The sequence below is a fragment of the Phoenix dactylifera genome, chromosome 1 (genome assembly GCF_051530095.1).
Source record: "Phoenix dactylifera cultivar Ajwa chromosome 1, Ajwa_hap1_PhDact_Kaust_v1.1, whole genome shotgun sequence".
Taxonomy (NCBI): Eukaryota; Viridiplantae; Streptophyta; class Magnoliopsida; order Arecales; family Arecaceae; genus Phoenix; species Phoenix dactylifera.
In genome coordinates this window covers 32,270,088-32,288,995 of record NC_143190.1, presented here as the reverse complement: position 1 = coordinate 32,288,995, position 18,908 = coordinate 32,270,088, and the positions used below count along the sequence as shown (strand labels likewise).

At 39.6% G+C, this 18,908-nt stretch overlaps 1 protein-coding gene and 1 non-coding gene across 3 annotated transcripts; one reads left to right on the top strand and one right to left on the bottom strand.

Annotated features, from left to right (window-relative positions):
• Positions 1-202: 202 nt before the first annotated feature.
• Positions 203-308, bottom strand: LOC113463469 (small nucleolar RNA R71). The gene has a single exon (XR_003387724.4). It is a non-coding gene; the product is annotated as a small nucleolar RNA R71 (small nucleolar RNA).
• A 7,579-nt stretch (positions 309-7,887) lies between these two features.
• LOC103718227 (RHOMBOID-like protein 12, mitochondrial) lies at positions 7,888-17,231 on the top strand. 2 transcript variants are annotated; one of them, XM_008806940.6, is made up of 8 exons: positions 7,888-8,390; positions 8,866-8,980; positions 9,172-9,291; positions 13,989-14,099; positions 14,233-14,271; positions 14,588-14,692; positions 14,778-14,819; positions 16,430-16,723. In XM_008806940.6, exons 1-8 carry the CDS (start codon positions 8,011-8,013, stop codon positions 16,517-16,519), a joined length of 1,002 nt encoding a protein of 333 aa, XP_008805162.4. In that variant the 5' UTR covers positions 7,888-8,010; the 3' UTR covers positions 16,520-16,723. The 2 variants fall into 2 exon arrangements, with proteins under 2 accessions (XP_008805162.4, XP_088577836.2); XM_088721710.2 differs by lacking the exon at positions 16,430-16,723 and adding an exon at positions 16,819-17,231 and having other exon boundaries at positions 7,976-8,390.
• Positions 17,232-18,908: the final 1,677 nt, after the last annotated feature.

Below are 18,908 nucleotides of genomic sequence, written 5' to 3'. Positions count from 1 at the left end.
CTAGATGAATTTTTTGAGATTTGCACCACTGTCAAGATTCAGAACTTCACTGATGATGCTCTGAAACTTAGACTATTCCCTTTCTCCCTTAAAGATAGAGCCAAACAATGGCTGAATTCTTTAGAAGCCAACTCGATTCGTTCTTGGGATCAAATGTAACAAGAATTCCTAAAAAAATACTTTCCCATAAGAAGAACGAACCAGTTTAGACGTGCCATCACAAGCTTCTTCCAAACTGAGGGAGAAGAATTTCATGAAACTTGGGAGAGATTTCGGGACCTAATCCGTAAATGCCCACATCATCAAATACCTAAATGGCAGCTAGTGCAATGTTTCTATGATGGATTGACTGAACGAAACCATCAGATGATCGATGCCGCATGCGGAGGGACATTCATGCTTCAAAATGAGCATGAAGCATGGCAATTATTTAAAAATCTTAATGAAAACTCCCTCCACCATGCTTCTTGTTCTCGTTAAGCACACCCGAGTTCTCAAAGAAAAGGGACCATTTGTGAAATAAGTCATTCTATGGACCTGTCTAGCAAGGTAGATGCATTGTCCCATAAGATTGACCAACTGATGATAGGAGGATATGTCGTTAGCTCTTTCCAAGCACAAGTGTGTGCTATCTGTTCTAGCCCATCACACCCTATTAATAAGTGCCCCTTAGCACCCCAATTCCCCGAACTCGTGCAAGAACACATCAATGCTGCTCAAACACAGCCCAGACCGGGTAATGACCCATTTTCCAATACATATATCATCCAAACTTTTCTTGGAAGCAGCAAGCTTCGAATACTGCCCCACCCTACTCCCAAAATTTTCAAAACCCTCAGAATTTTCTAACCCCACAAAATATTCATCCCTACCGTCCCTCGACTCAATTTCAACACACTCCTCCTCCACTCCAAAGAAACACAGCCTTTGAGGAGAAAGTGTTGAATGCCCTTCAAGGTTTGGAAACCATTACACAATTAGTGCACTCTCACACGCAATCCATCGCCAAGCTAGAATCCCAAATGGGGCAACTACCTAATGTACTGAACAAGCGAGAGGAAGGAAAGCTTCCAAGCCAACCACTAAGTAATCCTAGGGGACAATACATGGCTCCAGAAAATCAATTAAATGAGTTCATCATGAACAAGCCAATGCTTTGACTACCCTAAGGAGTGGACGTGTAGTAGACAATAAGATTGGGGAGGACAACAATAAGGAAGGTGAAGAAGAGGATAAAAATGTGTCAAATGAAAATCTAAAAACTTCTTCTTCTTCTTCAGCTAGTCCACCTTCTGCCAAAACTCACATCCCAAAGGCCCCATTTCCTGAAGCTCTTAATTCACCCTCTCTCTTTGGCAAAAAAGAAACTTCACTAGAGGAGATGATGGAGATTTTCAAGCAAGTTAAAATCAACCTTCCGCTTCTTGATGCTATTAGACAAGTTCCTTCCTATGCCAAATTTCTCAAAGATCTTTGTACCCAAAAGCAAAAATCTAAGACACATGTGCCTAGAAAGGTCTTCCTAACTGAACAAGTGAGTTCTATTCTCCAACACAACACCCCTCCGAAATTCAAAGATCCTGGTGCTCCCACCATCTCTTGTGTTTTAGGGAATAATTTCATTGATCGAGCACTATTAGATCCAGGGGCAAGTGTCAACCTTTTACCTTATTCAGTTTATGAGAAACTTGGGTTAGGTGAGTTAAAACCAACCTCGGTATTCCTTCAATTGGCTGATCGATCTGTAAAAACACCACATGGGATAATTGAAGATGTTCTTGTCAAGGTAGACAAATTCTATTTTTCAGTAGATTTCATCGTCCTTGATATGGAACATGGACCTAATCCTAAGAAAAAAATCTCCGTGATCCTTGGGCGCCCCTTTTTAGCAACAGCCAATGCGTGCATCAATTGTAGAACGGGGGTAATGAACATATCATTTGGGAACATGAAGGTAAAATTAAATATGTTCAATACGGCCGACCAACCCGCAAGAGAAGTTGAGTGTTTTATAATAGACAAAATAGATGACCTCATAGAAGGAGATGCAAAAACTACCTCCTGTGTTTGGCTGAAGACAATAAACTTAGCGCTTGTTGGAAGGCAACCCAATTTTCTTAGATTTTTTTTAACATTGAGGACAATGTTAGGTTTAGGTTTGGGGGTATTCATCTTGATTTTCACCCAAAAAAAAAGAGAAAAAAAATGTATGTTCATTTTCATTTTTTATAAAATAATAATAAATAATAATAATAATAAAAAAATTTAAATAAAAAAATTTATTTTTTAAAAAACCTAATTTCTATACATTTATGCGAGAATGATAAATACACAAGGTATATAAAATCTAAAAAGCCCAATGACTAGTCGGAAGTAAATCAAATTTAAGTTCTTTTTATTAAGTCTCTCCTAGGGAGTTGTAAGCTAATTAATACTTTGGAATTTTACTACACACTGGCCGACCCTTCTAAGGTCTAGGCTCGACAATGTGTTGATAGTATAGTAGCAACCTTGGACCCTGATGAATCATACTTATCTAATTCAAAAAAAAAACATCAGTAAAAATGGATTTAGTCAGGAACATCGAAAAGGGCTACCTATTGTTAAAGGTCAAGTGGGCTTGTGATGAGGACTCCGAGCATAAGTCCGTAAGGGAGTCTTGATGCCCGATACTGCTTTCTCGCTTGACTTGAAAACTCCACTTTTTTCTTATGCCAACTGGTGTGAGAGTTGTCGACTGACTGCTCGTTACACGGAGAAATCACCACAAGAGTAAAAGTGCACAATTTATATATCTTTTATAAAAAAAACTCTGTATTGACCTTGAAAAAGACAATAGTGTGAAAGTCGTCGTTGTAAAAATTTGAGTAAACTGGAATATTACAGATAAAGCCCGTGAGGTATTAAAGTAAACATCCACAACTCTCGAAATCCTGCAAATAAGATGATTTTGAATCAGTGAGCAGGTCCTTTCGACCAATCCTTGGAAACTACTAGTATTAGCAATATTTTGGAGAACCGAACTCTTAGCTTGTGTACGGTCCAGATTTCACCGAGCACTCCAGTATAAATGAGTCTTACAACTCCCTAAATGGAAACTTAATGACTTTAACTTGAATTGCATTTTGACCTAGGATTTGGACTGACTTAGTAAATAAAACCGTGTGTGTTTTGAAATTCCTATCATTTATGTATCTTAAATTAGATTTTAATAATAAAAAAAAGAGAGTTTTTGAAATTCTTTACTAGTATGCATTTGGAATTTGATTTTCACTTCATAGATCAATCGATCTAAAAATAATAATAATAATAATAAAATTTAATAATAACAATAATAATAAATGATTTATTTTAAGATTGAAGTTTGTGGGTATCTTCACTAGAAACCCTCACGAGACTATAACTCGTCCACTAGGGTAACCTAGGGGTTTAAAGCCTTATTACATATGGTAAATGCAATCGCGATGCCTGCGAAAGTGAGTTAGAGTTTTTCTTTTCTAGTTTTATTTTGCTCGAGGACTAGCAAAATGTAGATTTGGGGGTGTGATAAGTGCTGATTAATCTATAATTTAATATTCTTTTTCCAGCACTTGTCAATATTCTTAAACGGATAACTACTTATTTTACTACAAAATAGAATAATCTTTGAAATAAATTTAAAATATGGTAAGAAGTAAATAATTCACATGTCCTCGCCTTCCGAGCATACTAGCCAGCATGTTTCAGTTCAATAACACTGGGTTCGAGCCCAATGCCCAACTGACATGCATGCACTCAAGCACTGTCCACCATCCATGGCTCCCCAAGTGATCCAACGGTTCAGAAATTTTCATCTCCGCATCATATTTCCAAACTAAGCAAAATAGGGGAGACCTTTGTTTTAAATCCATATATGCCCATTTTCACGATAAAATAAGAGCAAAAAAAAGAGTTTTTCCTGAAATGCTGAAAACACTGTTCATATGAACAGTGTTCCGAGATGACACTGTTCATATGAACAGTGTTCCATGTAAACACTGTTCATATGAACAGTGTTACAAAAAAAATATAATAAAACTAATCCCACTGTTCATCTTCTTCCTCCCTGTAAGCATCCCGACCGTCCACGGCTACATCCCGTCGATCCCGCGAGCAGATCCGCCGCCCATGCCAGCCGCATCAGCCGCGTGCCATCCGCCCATGACGCAGCCCGTTCCACCTCCCAGCAGCCGAGATCCAGCTCCTCCGATCAGCTCCTTCCAGCAAGCCAGGCGTCTTCCGCATCCAAGAGTCCGGATTCCCAGCTCCAAGCTATGATCTGCTCCTTCCAGCTCGCGTCCCTCCTTCCTGCGACCCAGCATCCCGTTTCCGTCTGCGTCTCCTCTGGATTCAAGATCTCCAAATCCCGGATGACCCCGCCTCCGCTGCTCTTCTCCCTTCCACATTCACCAGCCTCTGCAATCAAGCCCGAGATCATTCCCAGCATCACGCCCTTCTCTAGCGATCTCGCGTGCAACAGGAATCAAGCCTCCGCGAGATCATTCCCAGCATCACGCCCTCCTCCTCTCTCGGGATCGATCGCCGGGTCTTCGATGATCTATAAGAGGATGACGGGGAGCTCGGTTCAAAGGGGAGGAGGGCTCGATTCGAAAACAGAGGATGCTCTGTTTTGAAGAGAAAGAAATAAAAAAAAAAAGAGAGAATAAAAACCAAGAGAGGGTTTGAGGCGGATGGCAAAGGAGTTCTTCAGCATACCAATAGAGATGACGAGCACCATGAGCAGCTAAACCTCGGTTTAGGGGTTTGATGAAGCCATAGAGGAGTATTCGTTTCATTTTTATTAATTTGAGTTTGTATTATAAGATTGTGGCATGATGAAGAATTTATCAATTGATCTTATGATTTATCCAATTTATGTGAATCATTTATCTTGCATAAAATATTTTACATAGATTTATCTATTTCATCGAATCCAACACCTATGGTTTGGAGGAGATATTCATGTGACATCGATTTCATGTTTAATGATTTAATGATCAGATGCATCATGCTAGGTTAGACAGGTCATGCTTATTGTTAGAGTAGATGGTTTGTGCTAGACTTAGATGATTCATGCTGGGAATTAGTTATAATTTTCTTTTATGATTGCTTTGGCTTGTAGTCGGAAGCAATCAAGTCTTAAATACAACTTAATCATTGAAAGCGTCACGAATATAAATCTATCGGTGGATTCTAGCCCTAAACACCTCCCTCCTTAGATAATTCATACTATTACATCCATATTAATTCTTAGTTTTTAGCATTTACTCTAGCTTATACACTTTGAAGTAATTTAAGAAAAATAACTTGTCTTCAATCCCTGTGGACCGACACCCGTAATCACTGTCTTACAGAATACGTGCTATTGCGTGGTTTATTTTTGAAATTGAAATTAACCGATCAGCTTCTCCCTGGCAACTCCCTCCAGGGAGACGCTCGGGCCGAGTTTTGGCGATAGCACTGCTCTTCATTATTGGCCCTTGAGGAGCCACGAAGATTTTGGCTCTGGGGCACTGGTCCGTTCGGAGGGAGCGCTGGTTGAACCTAGGCCTGCGGAGGCGGCACAGGTAGGGCTTCCTCACGCTGCAAGCCTTGGACGGCTGCGGCCAAGGCCTGGACCTGCTGCACCAGGATGTTGAACTGTTCCGGCTGAACTTGAGCTGGATCAGCTGGAGATGGTGAGTTCTGGACTAAGTGTCCAGGACTTGGTGGAAGACGCCGGGAAGCGTTGGAGGCTCCCTTACTTCCCAACTTCATGGCCGCGACTCGGGTCCTTCCTCTAGCGCCAACTGTTGCTGGAATATGGACCCGGGGGCGACCACTGGGCTAAGAAGGCGGAGCTCCGGCGAGAATCGGTGGGCTGCGGGTGGCGGCGTCCTCCGGAGGACCTGCAAGAAACCGGTGGCCGGGGTTTCCGGTGCCGGCCCTCCGATGCTTAAGTCAGAGGGAGAATGTGAAAAAGCAATATGTCCAAGGTTTCCGTGTCCAGCCCCCATTTATGGTAAAGGGGTTCCTCTTTTATAGTGGGGTGCTGGGTTACCTGTGATGCGATGGGACCTGGCTGCCGTATGGCTGGGCACGTCGCATGAATTAGCACACGATCATGTGAATTAATACCTTGCCGTAGAGGATGAGGCCGGGGCTAGGGAGTTGTCGCGGCTGACTAAACGCGGCCGAGCTAACTTACCGTGGAGGATTGGAGATCCGCAGACAACGGAAGCCATGCGCATTAATTGTTGAGTAAGCCGGAGGTCTGCAGAGACTATGCGCATTAATTGTTGAGTAAGCTAGAGGTCTGCAGAGACCATGCGCATTAATTGTTGCGTAAGCCGCTCAAGGCGTGGTTCCGAACTGGGTCGTAGGAGGATGTGACAGTAGCGGGCAGTTGGTGAGGTCTGACTTCTAGGGATCGGATGCCTTCTGAGATCGGGCGCTTTCTAGGTCGGGCGTTTCGAGGTTTAGGGTCCAGGGTTGGGCGCCTGGTAGGGCGTCAGGTGGTCCGAGGTCGGGCGCTAGGCCGGTCGTCCGAGGTCGGATGTCTGAGCTCGGGCGACCAGGTCGGTCGCCCGAGGTCAATCGTTCGGATTAGGGCGCTTCCGATCACGTGCTAGCGACGTGCCCACGTACTTGAGGGAACTTGTATTTTCCCCAACAGGTTTACTGTTGGATGAAGCTAATCAGTGACTCATTTCAAAGCAACCTTGGCATGATCCAGCTTTCCAGTTGCAGCCATCTAGTTCCCATATTTGGCTAGAAGAACAAGCGTTATTAACTGGGCAACACCAACAAGAACTAAAACAAATTCATGAAACCTTCATGTTAATTTTGTCCACCCTATTTTCCGAGCTACAAAATATTGCCCTCAATTAGATGTCCATATCCTAATGGAGATATATAAAATCAATATATATTTAGAGCAATATGTTTGACACAATTTTTCATGGGAATAAAACAACAAACAATTCATGGTATTGAAGAGACTCAACCATTTACATAGCCAAGGTAAAATTTCTGTAGCTTAGAATTCAATATATCTGGCTGTAACTTTGACTTACCAATCCTTCCCTCTTTACTTCAAAAGAAAAATAAAAAAGACTTACCATTTCATTTTTTGAACTCTGGATTATTTATCCAGATCTTGTTCTACCAGCCATCCCTCGTCTTTCTTCCTCCTCTAGCCATTGGCTTAAATGCTACATTCACAAGCAGAGTCAGGTCCATTGAAAGCTAACCATACTGCTAGTGCTTTGGAAGTTGAAGGTGGTGGTGGTATCATTGGTGAGCCTGATAGCACCATCTTTGTAACTCGAGCATCCGGTTGTTCTGAATGAAGAAATCACTTTGTTATTAGGGTTAATTGAGAATTCATGTTAATGAAATAATAACTGAGGAAATATCATTTGAGAACATAGTTCTTACAATGTAACTGACATATTTTAAAATTTTAATTAATTTAAAATATTTTACAAAACTATATAGAGTAAATGATACTTCAAATAATTCGATAGGTAAGGCTAAACCAAGGTCTATTTGTTTTTAGATGTACTTTCGATACAAATAGATGAAACAGAAACATAATATTGTATTGTTACTTTGTAAATTCTTGGATGCATGGCTAACTAGCATTCACTTGTGCAAAGAAAAGCTAAAAATTTGTGTTCTAGAGATCAAAAATTGCATGCATGTCACAATGCATTAGTAAGGGATAGATAGGTTGTTAACTTTGACAATCCATGATGAAGGTGATGATTGCCACTGTGGAATTCTTGCATTATGACCTCATCAATGGCAATTGGATGGTCATGTCTTGGCACCCATGCAACATTAGCTATGATTTGGACAATAAAAGAAATTATGAGAAGCCACAAACTTATAACCCAAGTCAGGAATCAAATTCCTGCACAGCTCCAGGAAGCTCACCGAGCAGTACAAAGAGCAACCAAGTCACAGAGAAAGAGAGAGTTGGGAGAAAATTAGAAAGGTGGGGAGGAGATGCGAAGGCTTCTCCCTCTCAAACTCCTCCTCAGGAGGAAGAGCCCCAACCCCAATAAACCCATTTCCCTCCCACTGGAGAGAGGATTTCCCGATTCGGCTCCTCGCTCTCCCTTCTTCTCCTCTTCTCCTCTTCCCGAGCCCCACCACCACCCCTTCTCTCGTCTCCTCTCCGACTCCCTCCAATCATGGCGCTCAGGCGACCGCCTCCCTTCCGGTTCGTTTGCCTTCCTCGCGTCTCAAGCCCTCGCGAAGTCGGCGATGGCGAAGGGCGGTCTCGAAATAATTTTTGATCGCGGGACGCAGTTGTTGAAGGTCTCGCTGCAGAGGAGGCGCGGGTTCGATGCTGGGCGGCTCCTCTCTTCGTCACGAAATTTCTGGTTAGGGTTTTGATTAATTTGTTTTGGTGTTTCTTGATGCAAAAAGGGGAAGAAAGTTGGGTTTATTCTTCTTCTTTGTTTTGGGTTATTTTGGTGTTTGGAGATCAAGGTATCATGAAAGGCATCTTAAGGTTTCTTCTTTTTGGTTTGGAGTAGAATTGTAAGAGTTGAAGCTTCCGGGGTTATACCTTGTGGGTTTTTTTGTTCAGAGAAACAAGTGAGAGGAACGAAGGGAAAAAAGAGATATAAATGCCTAGCAGCACTCTTAATGCTTCCAACTTTTAGTAGGAGATGATGGATAATCTGAATTACAATCTTCTTCATGATTTTTTTAAAATTGTTTTATGGGTTGGAGTTATTAATATAATCCGTATATTGTGTTTATCCTCACTAGATCAATTTATGTGTGTGCCTTTTTTTAGTTGTTAAAGTATTTCTTACGAAGCTAGTTGGTTCTGCTTGCTCCTGTTTGCAGGAGATACTGGATGCCAACACCAGATGGAGTCCTTCTAAGCTTGATTGGAGCTAATGTTGCTGTTTTCTTCTTATGGCGAATTGCTGACCCAAAATTTATGATGAATAATTTTATGGTCGACACTTCACTAGAAACATTAGTTACAATTGCTATTGTTTTTTTATGCTTTCTTCTATACTCTGATTCATTTTTGCAAAATACCAGCTAAACATTTGCTTTTATGGTGCATTAATAAATATCATGCTTTACAAACATAAAAGGTACATGAATATTTTAGTTGCTAACTTCTTGATTTTTAACTGACAGATTTCGCTAGACAATTTTAAAAGCGGGCGTTTGCACACATTGCTCACTAGTGCATTTAGTCATTCGGATCTTGACCATCTTGTGACAAACATGATTGGTCTGTACTTCTTCGGCACGAATGTAAGATCTCTCTGTTTTCTATGTTTGGGTTTCTCTTGTTTCTTATAAACATTATTAAGCTGTATCTGAGTGCTGCTGCTGCTAGAGATAAAGAAAGAGAGGACTTGCATGATATTTCTTATCCCAAGAGTCACTCATTGCCCTTGCTGTCCCTCTCTCTGTGAACTAGCACAGCATGTAGATAGATGGCTGAAATTTACTTGGGTGCAGATTATATTAAGAATTGATAAAGACTTATTTTCTCCCCTTCTGTGCCATTGATGCATGAGTTTTTAAGCATTATCCAGCCAGAAGCAAGAATGCGAATGAATTTGGGTGCAAGGACAGATGCATAATGCCTTCAAAATTCCAAGGCCTAGGACATTTACATGATTGAAAATGTATTTATTTTAAATATAAATAAATAACACATAAAATGGATACACTAGAACTCTTAATTTGATGTTTCAAATTACGACTTAACTGATTATTACAAAACAGTAAGTTAATCATGATAAAAAAAATAATGCTTGATTTTGAGGGCAGAAAAGCATCTTGGAGTACATGCAAGACTAGATTGAGATTATTAAGGGTAGATAGAAGGTTTTGGTATCTATCATGAAGGCATGATGTGAACAAGAAGAAGATTCAGAAGTGGGCATTTATTCTTAGCAGTTCTTTTGCTACTAAGGTCAACAATCTTCCTAATTCATATATTTTCTTCATTATTATATGTTTTCAGTGCTCTTAGAGCTTAGGTTAAAAGGGCCCTTTATCTTTTTAGTCACAAATAGTCAAGGCGCAAAATATATTGACAAAACTAAACATAAGTGTGAAATAATGGGATCTTTGCAGTATTGGTAGCTAAGTGCAAAATCTCCTTAGGCTTTAGATTAATTCCTTAGAGCGCACTCTTGTATGGACAGCATACAAAGCCGTCAATTTCTACCTTCTCTATTCATTAGCAGTTAGACTATTATCTAGCCTAAAGCAAGTACATTAGTGGCTTGGGGTCTGGAGTGGGGTTAAAAATTAATGAGCAAGAGTTTTTTGTAGCTGCTTTTATAAGATATTATGAACAATTAAGCATACTTATTTAATATTTAAATTAAGTATACTTGATGTGTTATTACTAAACGACTACAATATTTGATGGTAGGAACTGTTGTTGGACTAAGTCAATCATGGCAATAAAGGATTTATGATCTTAGGTTACCTTGGTACTTGGCATCATCTTAAGGTGTCAATCTTGGTAGAAGATCTTGGTGTATTGTGAAGGGAGTAAGGAGCAGGAGTGAAGCAGAACACTGGCTATTTAGCCATACTATCTTCCTAGTGTATTAGTTGCTTTGCAAACTCAGTCTTCTAATTTCTTTTTTAGGGCTTAATTGATAAGGCTAATTGATGAGTAGAAACTTATTGATTAAATTGGTTTTATTTTATTATTTAATTGTTAAGTTACTGGCTAGTTGTGGATCAATAGTTAATTGTTAATTGTGAAGGTTTGTTTCACCAATTAGCTTATTCATCAGCTATCTTGTTACATGGTTGATTGTGAAATTCTTTTTACCGCACATGAGATGAAAAAGTTATATGGTATACAATCATGAGAACGAATTTATTGCAACTTTGCTGCTGGTACATATGGATATAGGGCCCCTTTGCTCTCAGAGCGACAGTTCGGTATAAGTTAAGGTCTTGTGTTATGTGTCTTGTTTAATTCTAAGTTCTGGTTGTACCTAATTTATAGAGTGGGGATGAAGCTTTTTTTATCCGAAAAACATATGAGGCATCCTAATGTGAGACATAAAACTTTTAAGAACTAGAAATTTGTGGGATACAAATGTTATCTTGTTTTTAAATATCTGGCCAGTGCAAAGTGAAGAATTGAAAGATAAATTACTTTGGAGAGAAAATCATCTTTAAATGTGTAGTTCCATAATTATACTTTGTTTAAAACCCTACCAAACCTTCTTTAAATACTTAATTTCTGTTGGCACATAATCTTTACAATTAATGCAAAATTAATTCGTCATCAAGTCAACTCTGGAGCTGTAATTTTTTCAAAATTTTGACTGAAAGGTTTGCGGTGATAAAAGGTAAAACATAGTTTAAAGTCATGACAAGTATACTTCTAGGATTTTTGAGATAGATAAGCATTTCCATATGAAAGAAAAACACAAGCGAATTAACACAAAGCGATAAAAGGGGATCAATTTTGCAGATGATCTTGGTTTAGTGCAACATGACAGATGGGTATGTATCTTCAAGCGTTTCAATATAGATAGCAATTTTCTTGTATTTCTTACTATTTAATTTTGAACCTGCATATGTTCTTGTAATTTGGGAGAAATTAAACGCATCGATGCTGAGGTTCCTAGAGGGTTCTGGGGTGTAGCTTCAGAAGAACAGCAGTGTTTGATGCCTGAAAACAAATCTTGTTATCATCATAGTCTAAGATTTAGTTCCAATCTAGTGAATATTTTAGAGTGTATTTGGGAGGCTCTTTATGCTAGAGAGATTAAATAGATCATGTAGATCATCATTTAGAGTTTGATGTGTTTTTTATCATGTACAAATTCTTTGACCAAGTTTAGTGATTAAGAATGACCTCATTCAGATTTTATCAGAACATCCTTTCTGTAATGGTATTAAAATTAATATCAAACTATGTTTGGTACACACACATATTTGAGGTCATACTCTTGTAGTAGATAATTTAATGTGGCCAAACCAGGAATCGTTGTAAACTGACAAATAAAATGGATTCAGTTCATATTTTGGATAAATCTTATTTTTTTCTTTTGATGGTGGATTATGCAAATAATTTTTTTATTCCCAGCAATAATCCAACTATTCTTCCCTTTTTTATCTTCTTGTTGCCTTCTCTGTATTACGCTCTGAAATATGTTTCTGTCCATCTTGTATCTTGATGGGACAAGGCCTGGTTGCTTGGTTTTTGGCATGAGTATAAGGGCAATGGGGGTTTATTCTTATATGCTAATGTTAGAACTGGACAAATGAGGCATCTTAATTATTTGAATTGTGAGAATATGAGATGTTGCTATGTGTCTTTTGGTGAATCTTATGAAGTGTTTGACTAGGAAAGTGGTATTTCAGTTTGAGGGGCTTCATTCAGCATTAAATAGAAGAAGATTGTGGCTTATCGCAATGCACACTTTGCTTGTGATGAAATTAAGTGCTTGGATCTAGGTTTAAAATACAGTATCAAGCCATGTAGTTTTGTATGGGAATGGTAGGGACCAACACAGTGAGTATCAACAAGAATAAAAAGGAACAAGGATGTATCGAATCTCAGTACATATTGATTCTCAATATGTACCAACTCTTGGTAAGGACAAGTACAGTTAGCATACATTGGTCAAGTGCGGCATTCTGCACCCATACTGGTCCCATGTTTCCATCCGAACTGTATGGTCCCAGTGGTACTATACATAACTGGCAGTATTTAAATCCTTGGCTAGCATGCTAGGTTAGGTGAAGATGGGAAGCTTGGATTGGAAATGACATTGTCAATATTTTTATTTGCCAAGATCACAGTGAAGGATCAATATCTGGCAACAGTACGATTCTTCATGGTGGGTTACCAGATCAATGAATTGCATATAGGGTTTAGGAAGCCATTAGTAGGTATTTTTTTAATCTCTCTGGTGGGAAATTCTAATTATCTATTGTATCTAGAAATGATAAAATCTTAGAAAGGGTGACTCCTAGTATGAGATAATCAAAGGCCTTACTTCTACGCAAATTGTCAGAAAATTGCTATTGCAGGATATTAAGAAAAAGTAGTAAACAAACAGAACAATGTAACCGAGATGTGAAAATATGGTTTCTCTTGTTAAATCTGGTATCCCCCATAAACAGATCCATAATATGGGTGTACATACATATGCCCTTTATATAGGAGGCTTTATGGAATTGGTCCATATTCCATGTTATACGTGCACAGGAAAATGCCCCATCTCTCATCATTTCTGTCATCAATTTACAATTTGGAGTTATGACATGTAAGAACTAGTATGCTACTCTCTCTCTCTATCTGTCTTCTCTCTGTTTGTGTGTATAATTGTCTGTTTTCTTTCTTTGTTATATCCAATATTTTCATTTTAGGTGGCGAATTTCTTAGTGTAACTTATTCTCTTGGTCATTATTAATTAGTTATTATAGTACATGTCAAGGCCTTTATCTCTTCTTATCTGCATAATGAACCTGAATTCTTAATTATAAGCTGAGGAGGTAGCAGAAATTTCCATTACGTTTATGATATACCTTCTAAGTGAGGTCTTACAGGCTTTTTAATTGAAAATGTAATAAAATTGTTAAAGTACAAGCTAGATATCCTTCTATATGTCAAATTGCTTTTTTGGTACAAGTAATCTGAGTGTGACTAAGACCTCAAGCTTTTTCTATGTAATGTAAAGCATCTTATGATGGTGTTGACATATAATTGGCAGACAATGTCAACTTCTAATGTATATTAAAATAATAAGCGAAGGCTATTCTTCTGCTTAATACATGGCTTTCTAAAGTTTCAACAGTTAAGACAAATACAGTCTTGACACTACCCTTTCTTTATTGTAGCTCGGAATATTTTCTTGGCATGGATATATATGTTTCAGATTGATTTTTTTTAATCATCTGTCACCCAATAAACTCATGCATATACTCAACTTGTTTTTGTGTTTTGCGATGAGCAGATAGGAAAACTATTTGGACCTGAATTTCTGCTGAAGTTGTACTTAGCAGGGGCATTAGGTGGATCGATATTTTTCTTAGTACACAAGGCCTTAATTGTTCCATCTACAGAGGTAGCAAATAATACTGCTAGAGCAGTAAACGTTGTTGAGCATTTGATTACCCTATTTTTGGATAAAGTCTTTAGTAATGATTCTTCTTGATGTAGAATGATTAGTTAGATTTGGATCTTTCTGAAAATTTCAGGGCTACCGAGGATGGGATTCTTCAAGAATTCCTGGACTGGTACGTGTATCTTAGAGCCAGTTATCTTATTAAAGATACATATGATTTGTATGCTTGGCAGCACTCATACAGTATGAACAGTCCAGCATGATTTTTTGTATGCAAAAAAATAGAAACAAGAGTTCACACATCCATTAACATATCTATTCTTCTGTCTTCATCTGCAATTGATGTACAGAAATGAACCCAAAAAATATGAGTGATATTTATATTTGCTTCCACACAATATCTTGCTTCCTAATCATGGATAGAACAGTTTGCATCTGATTTTTATTCTGAACAACTAAATGAAACCTTTGCGGATCATGTAATGCAGGGTGCAAGCGCTGCTGTAAATGCCATCATTCTTCTTGATGTGTTTCTCTTTCCAAAGAATATTATCTACGTAAATCTCATTATACCTGTACCTGCAATTTTAATGGTAAGCTCACATGCTTTAGGTGAGATAAACTAATGCTTTGAGGCCCATTTACTTACCACAGACTTTTCAAACTGTCTCATTACAGGGGGCAATACTGATCGGAACTGATTTGTGGAGGGTTAAGAAGGTATGCAAATTGTAAAATTTGGATACTGTAACTTGGCATAATCGGGTTGTGGCAAGCAACACCGGTGTCCCAACTAAGTGCTCTCCTAGATTGGTGAGAATAGATAAAGTTCTTAAGTGGTACATGGAGGACTGCATTTGGAGCGAAAATTTTGCCTCCTGTGTACTGCATGAGGCCCAATCAGTTCTCACCAACCACATTGATGTTGGGGCTGTTATGGAATTCAAAATTTCCTGCTAATATTGTTTCTAGTTATTATTACTGCAACCATCTCATAAGCATCAGGTTGTTACTGGTCATTTAGTTGTTAAAGAATCAGAATTCATAGAAGATTAGAATTAGTTAATTCTGACCTTAGTGATCCAATAAAGATAACTAGGGGCCTCTTTGGCATTATTGTTGTTTCGTGCTTTTGTTTCATCAACTTTAGAATGGGTAGAGGGTGGGCCTTGGCATAATAGTAAGGTTGCTCTATTGTGATTTGGGTATCACAGGTTCAAAATATGGAAACGGTCTCTTAACATGTGGAGGTAAGGCTACATATATTTGTCCCTCCTTAAACCTCGTAGTGGTGGGAGTGTCATATACCAGGACATCTAACTATAGAATGGATACCTAGGACATCTAACTATAGAATGGATACCTAGCCACCTGGGTGGAGACCATACTTGGAAGTTTGGTATGCTGTACCCGCCCGAATTAGGCGATATGGGGCGTACTGTACCATACCAATTTGGTACCAGTACCCGGTACAAGTGGCGTACCAACATTTGGTATGCTAAAAAATTCTGTACCATACCGTACTGATACTGTGCTAGTGTGGCACTGGTACGAGGTCCTGTATCGAGATGGCAAACCTTGCTTAGGATCAAATCATAAGTACTGAATGACACCACATATTCCCCCAATAGTAAAATACTTTATGGGGTAATGGAGATTAATGTCAAAGACAGTATTCACACAAAAGTTCTACTATTCCTTCTTTTTCATTTTTCACTCTTTTTTTAAAGGAATAAATCTTTACTACCAAAGCTTTAAAAGTTTTCCAAACAGTTGCAAAAAAACAAAAGGGCTTCATGATGCATGTTGTTCAGTCTAATTCATTTTTCTTCTCGGGTTTGAAAACAAAAACAGAAAACAGCAATAAAAAGTGGGCCCTAAGCTTCAAAGTTGCCTCTTGTTTTTTCCATTTTAAATCGACATTTGTCGTATTTGTCTCGTATGGAAAGTAAGGTGTTTAGAGCATCTAATAGAGGCCGAAGGCCTCTTTATATTATTCTCTTTGGGGTTTGTAATCCTAAACCTTCTGCCTTTCCTGCCTTCGGTTTCTAATTTAATTCATACCAGCAGATTACAAAAGGCTTTGATGTTTGAATATATTCATATTTTAGTTAACAGAACTCAGCGGAGTGGAACGCCCCAACAAGTTTCGTTCTTGACCATTTTCCTTTTTGATACCTCTAAGATTGGTGGCAACAAATTCTGGATACTGTTTATACACCTGCAAAGATGTCGTTTTGCTTTTTTGAAATTTGCAGAGAGAAATGAGGTCATTACAAAATATAGAACTTACCAATTTTCTTTTATTCTCTTTTCCCTTTTTACCTCAGGGAGAGGGGCATATCTCAGGTTCAGCTCATTTAGGGGGTGCTGTGGTTGCTGCTTTTGTGTGGGCTGGAATTAAGAAGGGTTGGATCTGATCAAACAGCTTGTCATCACAATCTTTTTTCTTTTTCTTTACATGCTTTTGAATACCAATTAGATCAGATAGATGATGGAATTGCTAACTTAGGTTGTTCCTGAATTGCCCATTGGCGTTTGATATTTACTCTTATGTCTGACATTTATGTTTCAAGGTTCAGAGATGTTGCAAAGTCAATCAACAAATGAATATTTAATTTTCATTCTCCTTGCAGTTATATCACCAATTTTCTTATCTGGAAAAGAATTTGTCAAGAATGATATTCTGAGTGAGTGTTTGTTTGTTGTTGTTTTTTAGCTGTCTTCTTTCCAGTTTCTGGCCTAATGAGTTGTTGCCTTGCTGAGATTGGGCCAAGCCGATTCAGATGCTCCAAGGGATTACACAATAAACATCTGGTCAAATAATGCCTGTTTCAATGTTGCATAAGCAAAGGAAATGAAATGGCAATCAGAAAAATCTATAAACCTTAGCACGGTCAAAAACGGAAGCACATACTTTTAGTGATATTTCATGGAAACTCAGCATGCTGGATGCAGGCGACTGATTCTGACAGAAAGCATTCTCTTGACATAGTGCGTTGCTCCCACCAACCAATAAAATGCTTGATCAGGTTTTCTATCAAACAATTATCATCACATCCAGACATGATGCATGTTATAATCCCCTTAACAAATGAAATGTCAATGTTCAGATTTTGCATGGTTTTTTAATGAGTTGGCAAGCACAGACATTCAGTTGAGCATCTTGTTTTCTTTCTCGGCGTTCTTTGACAGAGTCCAAAGGTGTATTCAGTAAATGAAGCAGAAGACATCCTAGAACTTTAGATTTGCATGTCACAGACCAGGGTCTAGCCACGCTCATGCAGTTGCGTTAAATGCTGCATAAATGAGTTGAGCATGAAGAATGAGAAGAGGTCATGTGAGCCAACCATACGGAACTAAGAAGCCTTGGAGGTTTTCAAAGTCAAACTAAGTTGTAGGGCCTGGTCGCTCGGAATGCTGTAGCACAACACTTATCTTTGTGGCTCGGCACGAGCTGTCAGACTTTTGTGCCTGGACTTAATATAGCCAGTGTTGCGGTGTTTCGCCCCGACAACAGCACAGTCCCCACCGGTCCTAGACAAAGAAAGTGACTGCATCCCTTCCAAGGTATCGCGGAGCTCGTGCAGAGGGGCTTGGGCGATATCCGGCGATGTAGGACTAAATTCGAGAACCACACTCACAACAGCTAGGTTAATGAAAAACCAAAAAATAGTTGATATTTACTTGCGAGATTCTATGCCTATTGTTGTTGTCGTATCCGGATCGAGGTAGGAGCGCAGCTCGAATGGTCCTGAGGTCGGCTGGAGACGAGCGGGCTGGTTGGGGCATTAGGTGTTGGACTCCTCCGCTAGATGGCCTGCAAGAAGTCTACTTGTCAGAAGATTTTCGGTGGGAGATCCTCCGATGCCTAAGTCAGAACAACGAGGTAACCAATATGGAAGGGAGAAATTTTAGCAAAGTGAGGGCTCAATTAGAAGGATAGCGTATTGAGTACCTCAGGTCCCCGGGTTGTTCTCCTTATATAGGAGAGCTAGCCTTGTCGTTATCTAGACTGACGTAACATGCAATAACGCCAAGCAGCAGCTGGTGGTACGGCTATGGCACAGGGGTCAGTCCGTGTGGACAGAGTGCAATGCAACTCTGATGCAGGACGTGGGGCTGCCACGACCACAGACTATCAACCCTTGTCGACAAGTGCCGATTGTTCTCCGTGGTTGGCGATTTTTCGGTTGGAGCCGAAGTTGTTCAACTTGGTTTATGTCCGAGAACAGTAAGGTTGGTCAGGTCCGAGGTCGAGGTGTTCAATATTTTTTCTATCACTTGCCCCCCACTTTCGAGCCCAAACTGTGCTCTCGTTCGAGTGATAAAAGTTGAGCAGTTACCTCGATTGAGAGTGAGACTTTCATCGGGGGCGTTAAGCACGCCAATTGGTCCCCTCGAAGCATCATCGAATCTGGCCCATCTCAAGATGTCATCATTGCAGGGCGACCCCGAGATGCCATTAATATGGCTATCTGGCGAATCGCCCCTGCCATCTTCTGGGTGACACATGGCTCAATCTACTCAGGTGGTCAGACCGACGCTTCAATTGGGGTCATATACGCTCCTTTATAAGGACGTTCCTGACCTTCATGCTCTGCATTTTGCTCTATTCGTCCCTTCGCCTGAGTGCTCTAACGTCTAGGCCCCCAGGTGGTGCTCCGGCGGAGCCCTTCATTCCTAGCTCCGGTGTTCTTCATGCTTCTCTATTTCTGGTGGGTTCTTGCTCTTTAGCCGCTGGGCTCTCCTCATGCCTTCCTCTCCTTTGCCTCTTCATCCTTATTTGTCTTCTTCTTCTTCTTTTGT

Bases quoted from the DNA above. Each gene is read 5' to 3' on its own strand.
- LOC103718227 (XM_008806940.6), top strand. From the start codon at position 8,011: ATGCGAAGGCTTCTCCCTCTCAAACTCCTCCTCAGGAGGAAGAGCCCC. The intron at 9,292-13,988 runs GTAAGATCTCTC...TGCGATGAGCAG, and splicing joins TGTACTTCTTCGGCACGAAT to ATAGGAAAACTATTTGGACC. The intron at 14,100-14,232 runs GTAGCAAATAAT...TGAAAATTTCAG, and splicing joins TAATTGTTCCATCTACAGAG to GGCTACCGAGGATGGGATTC.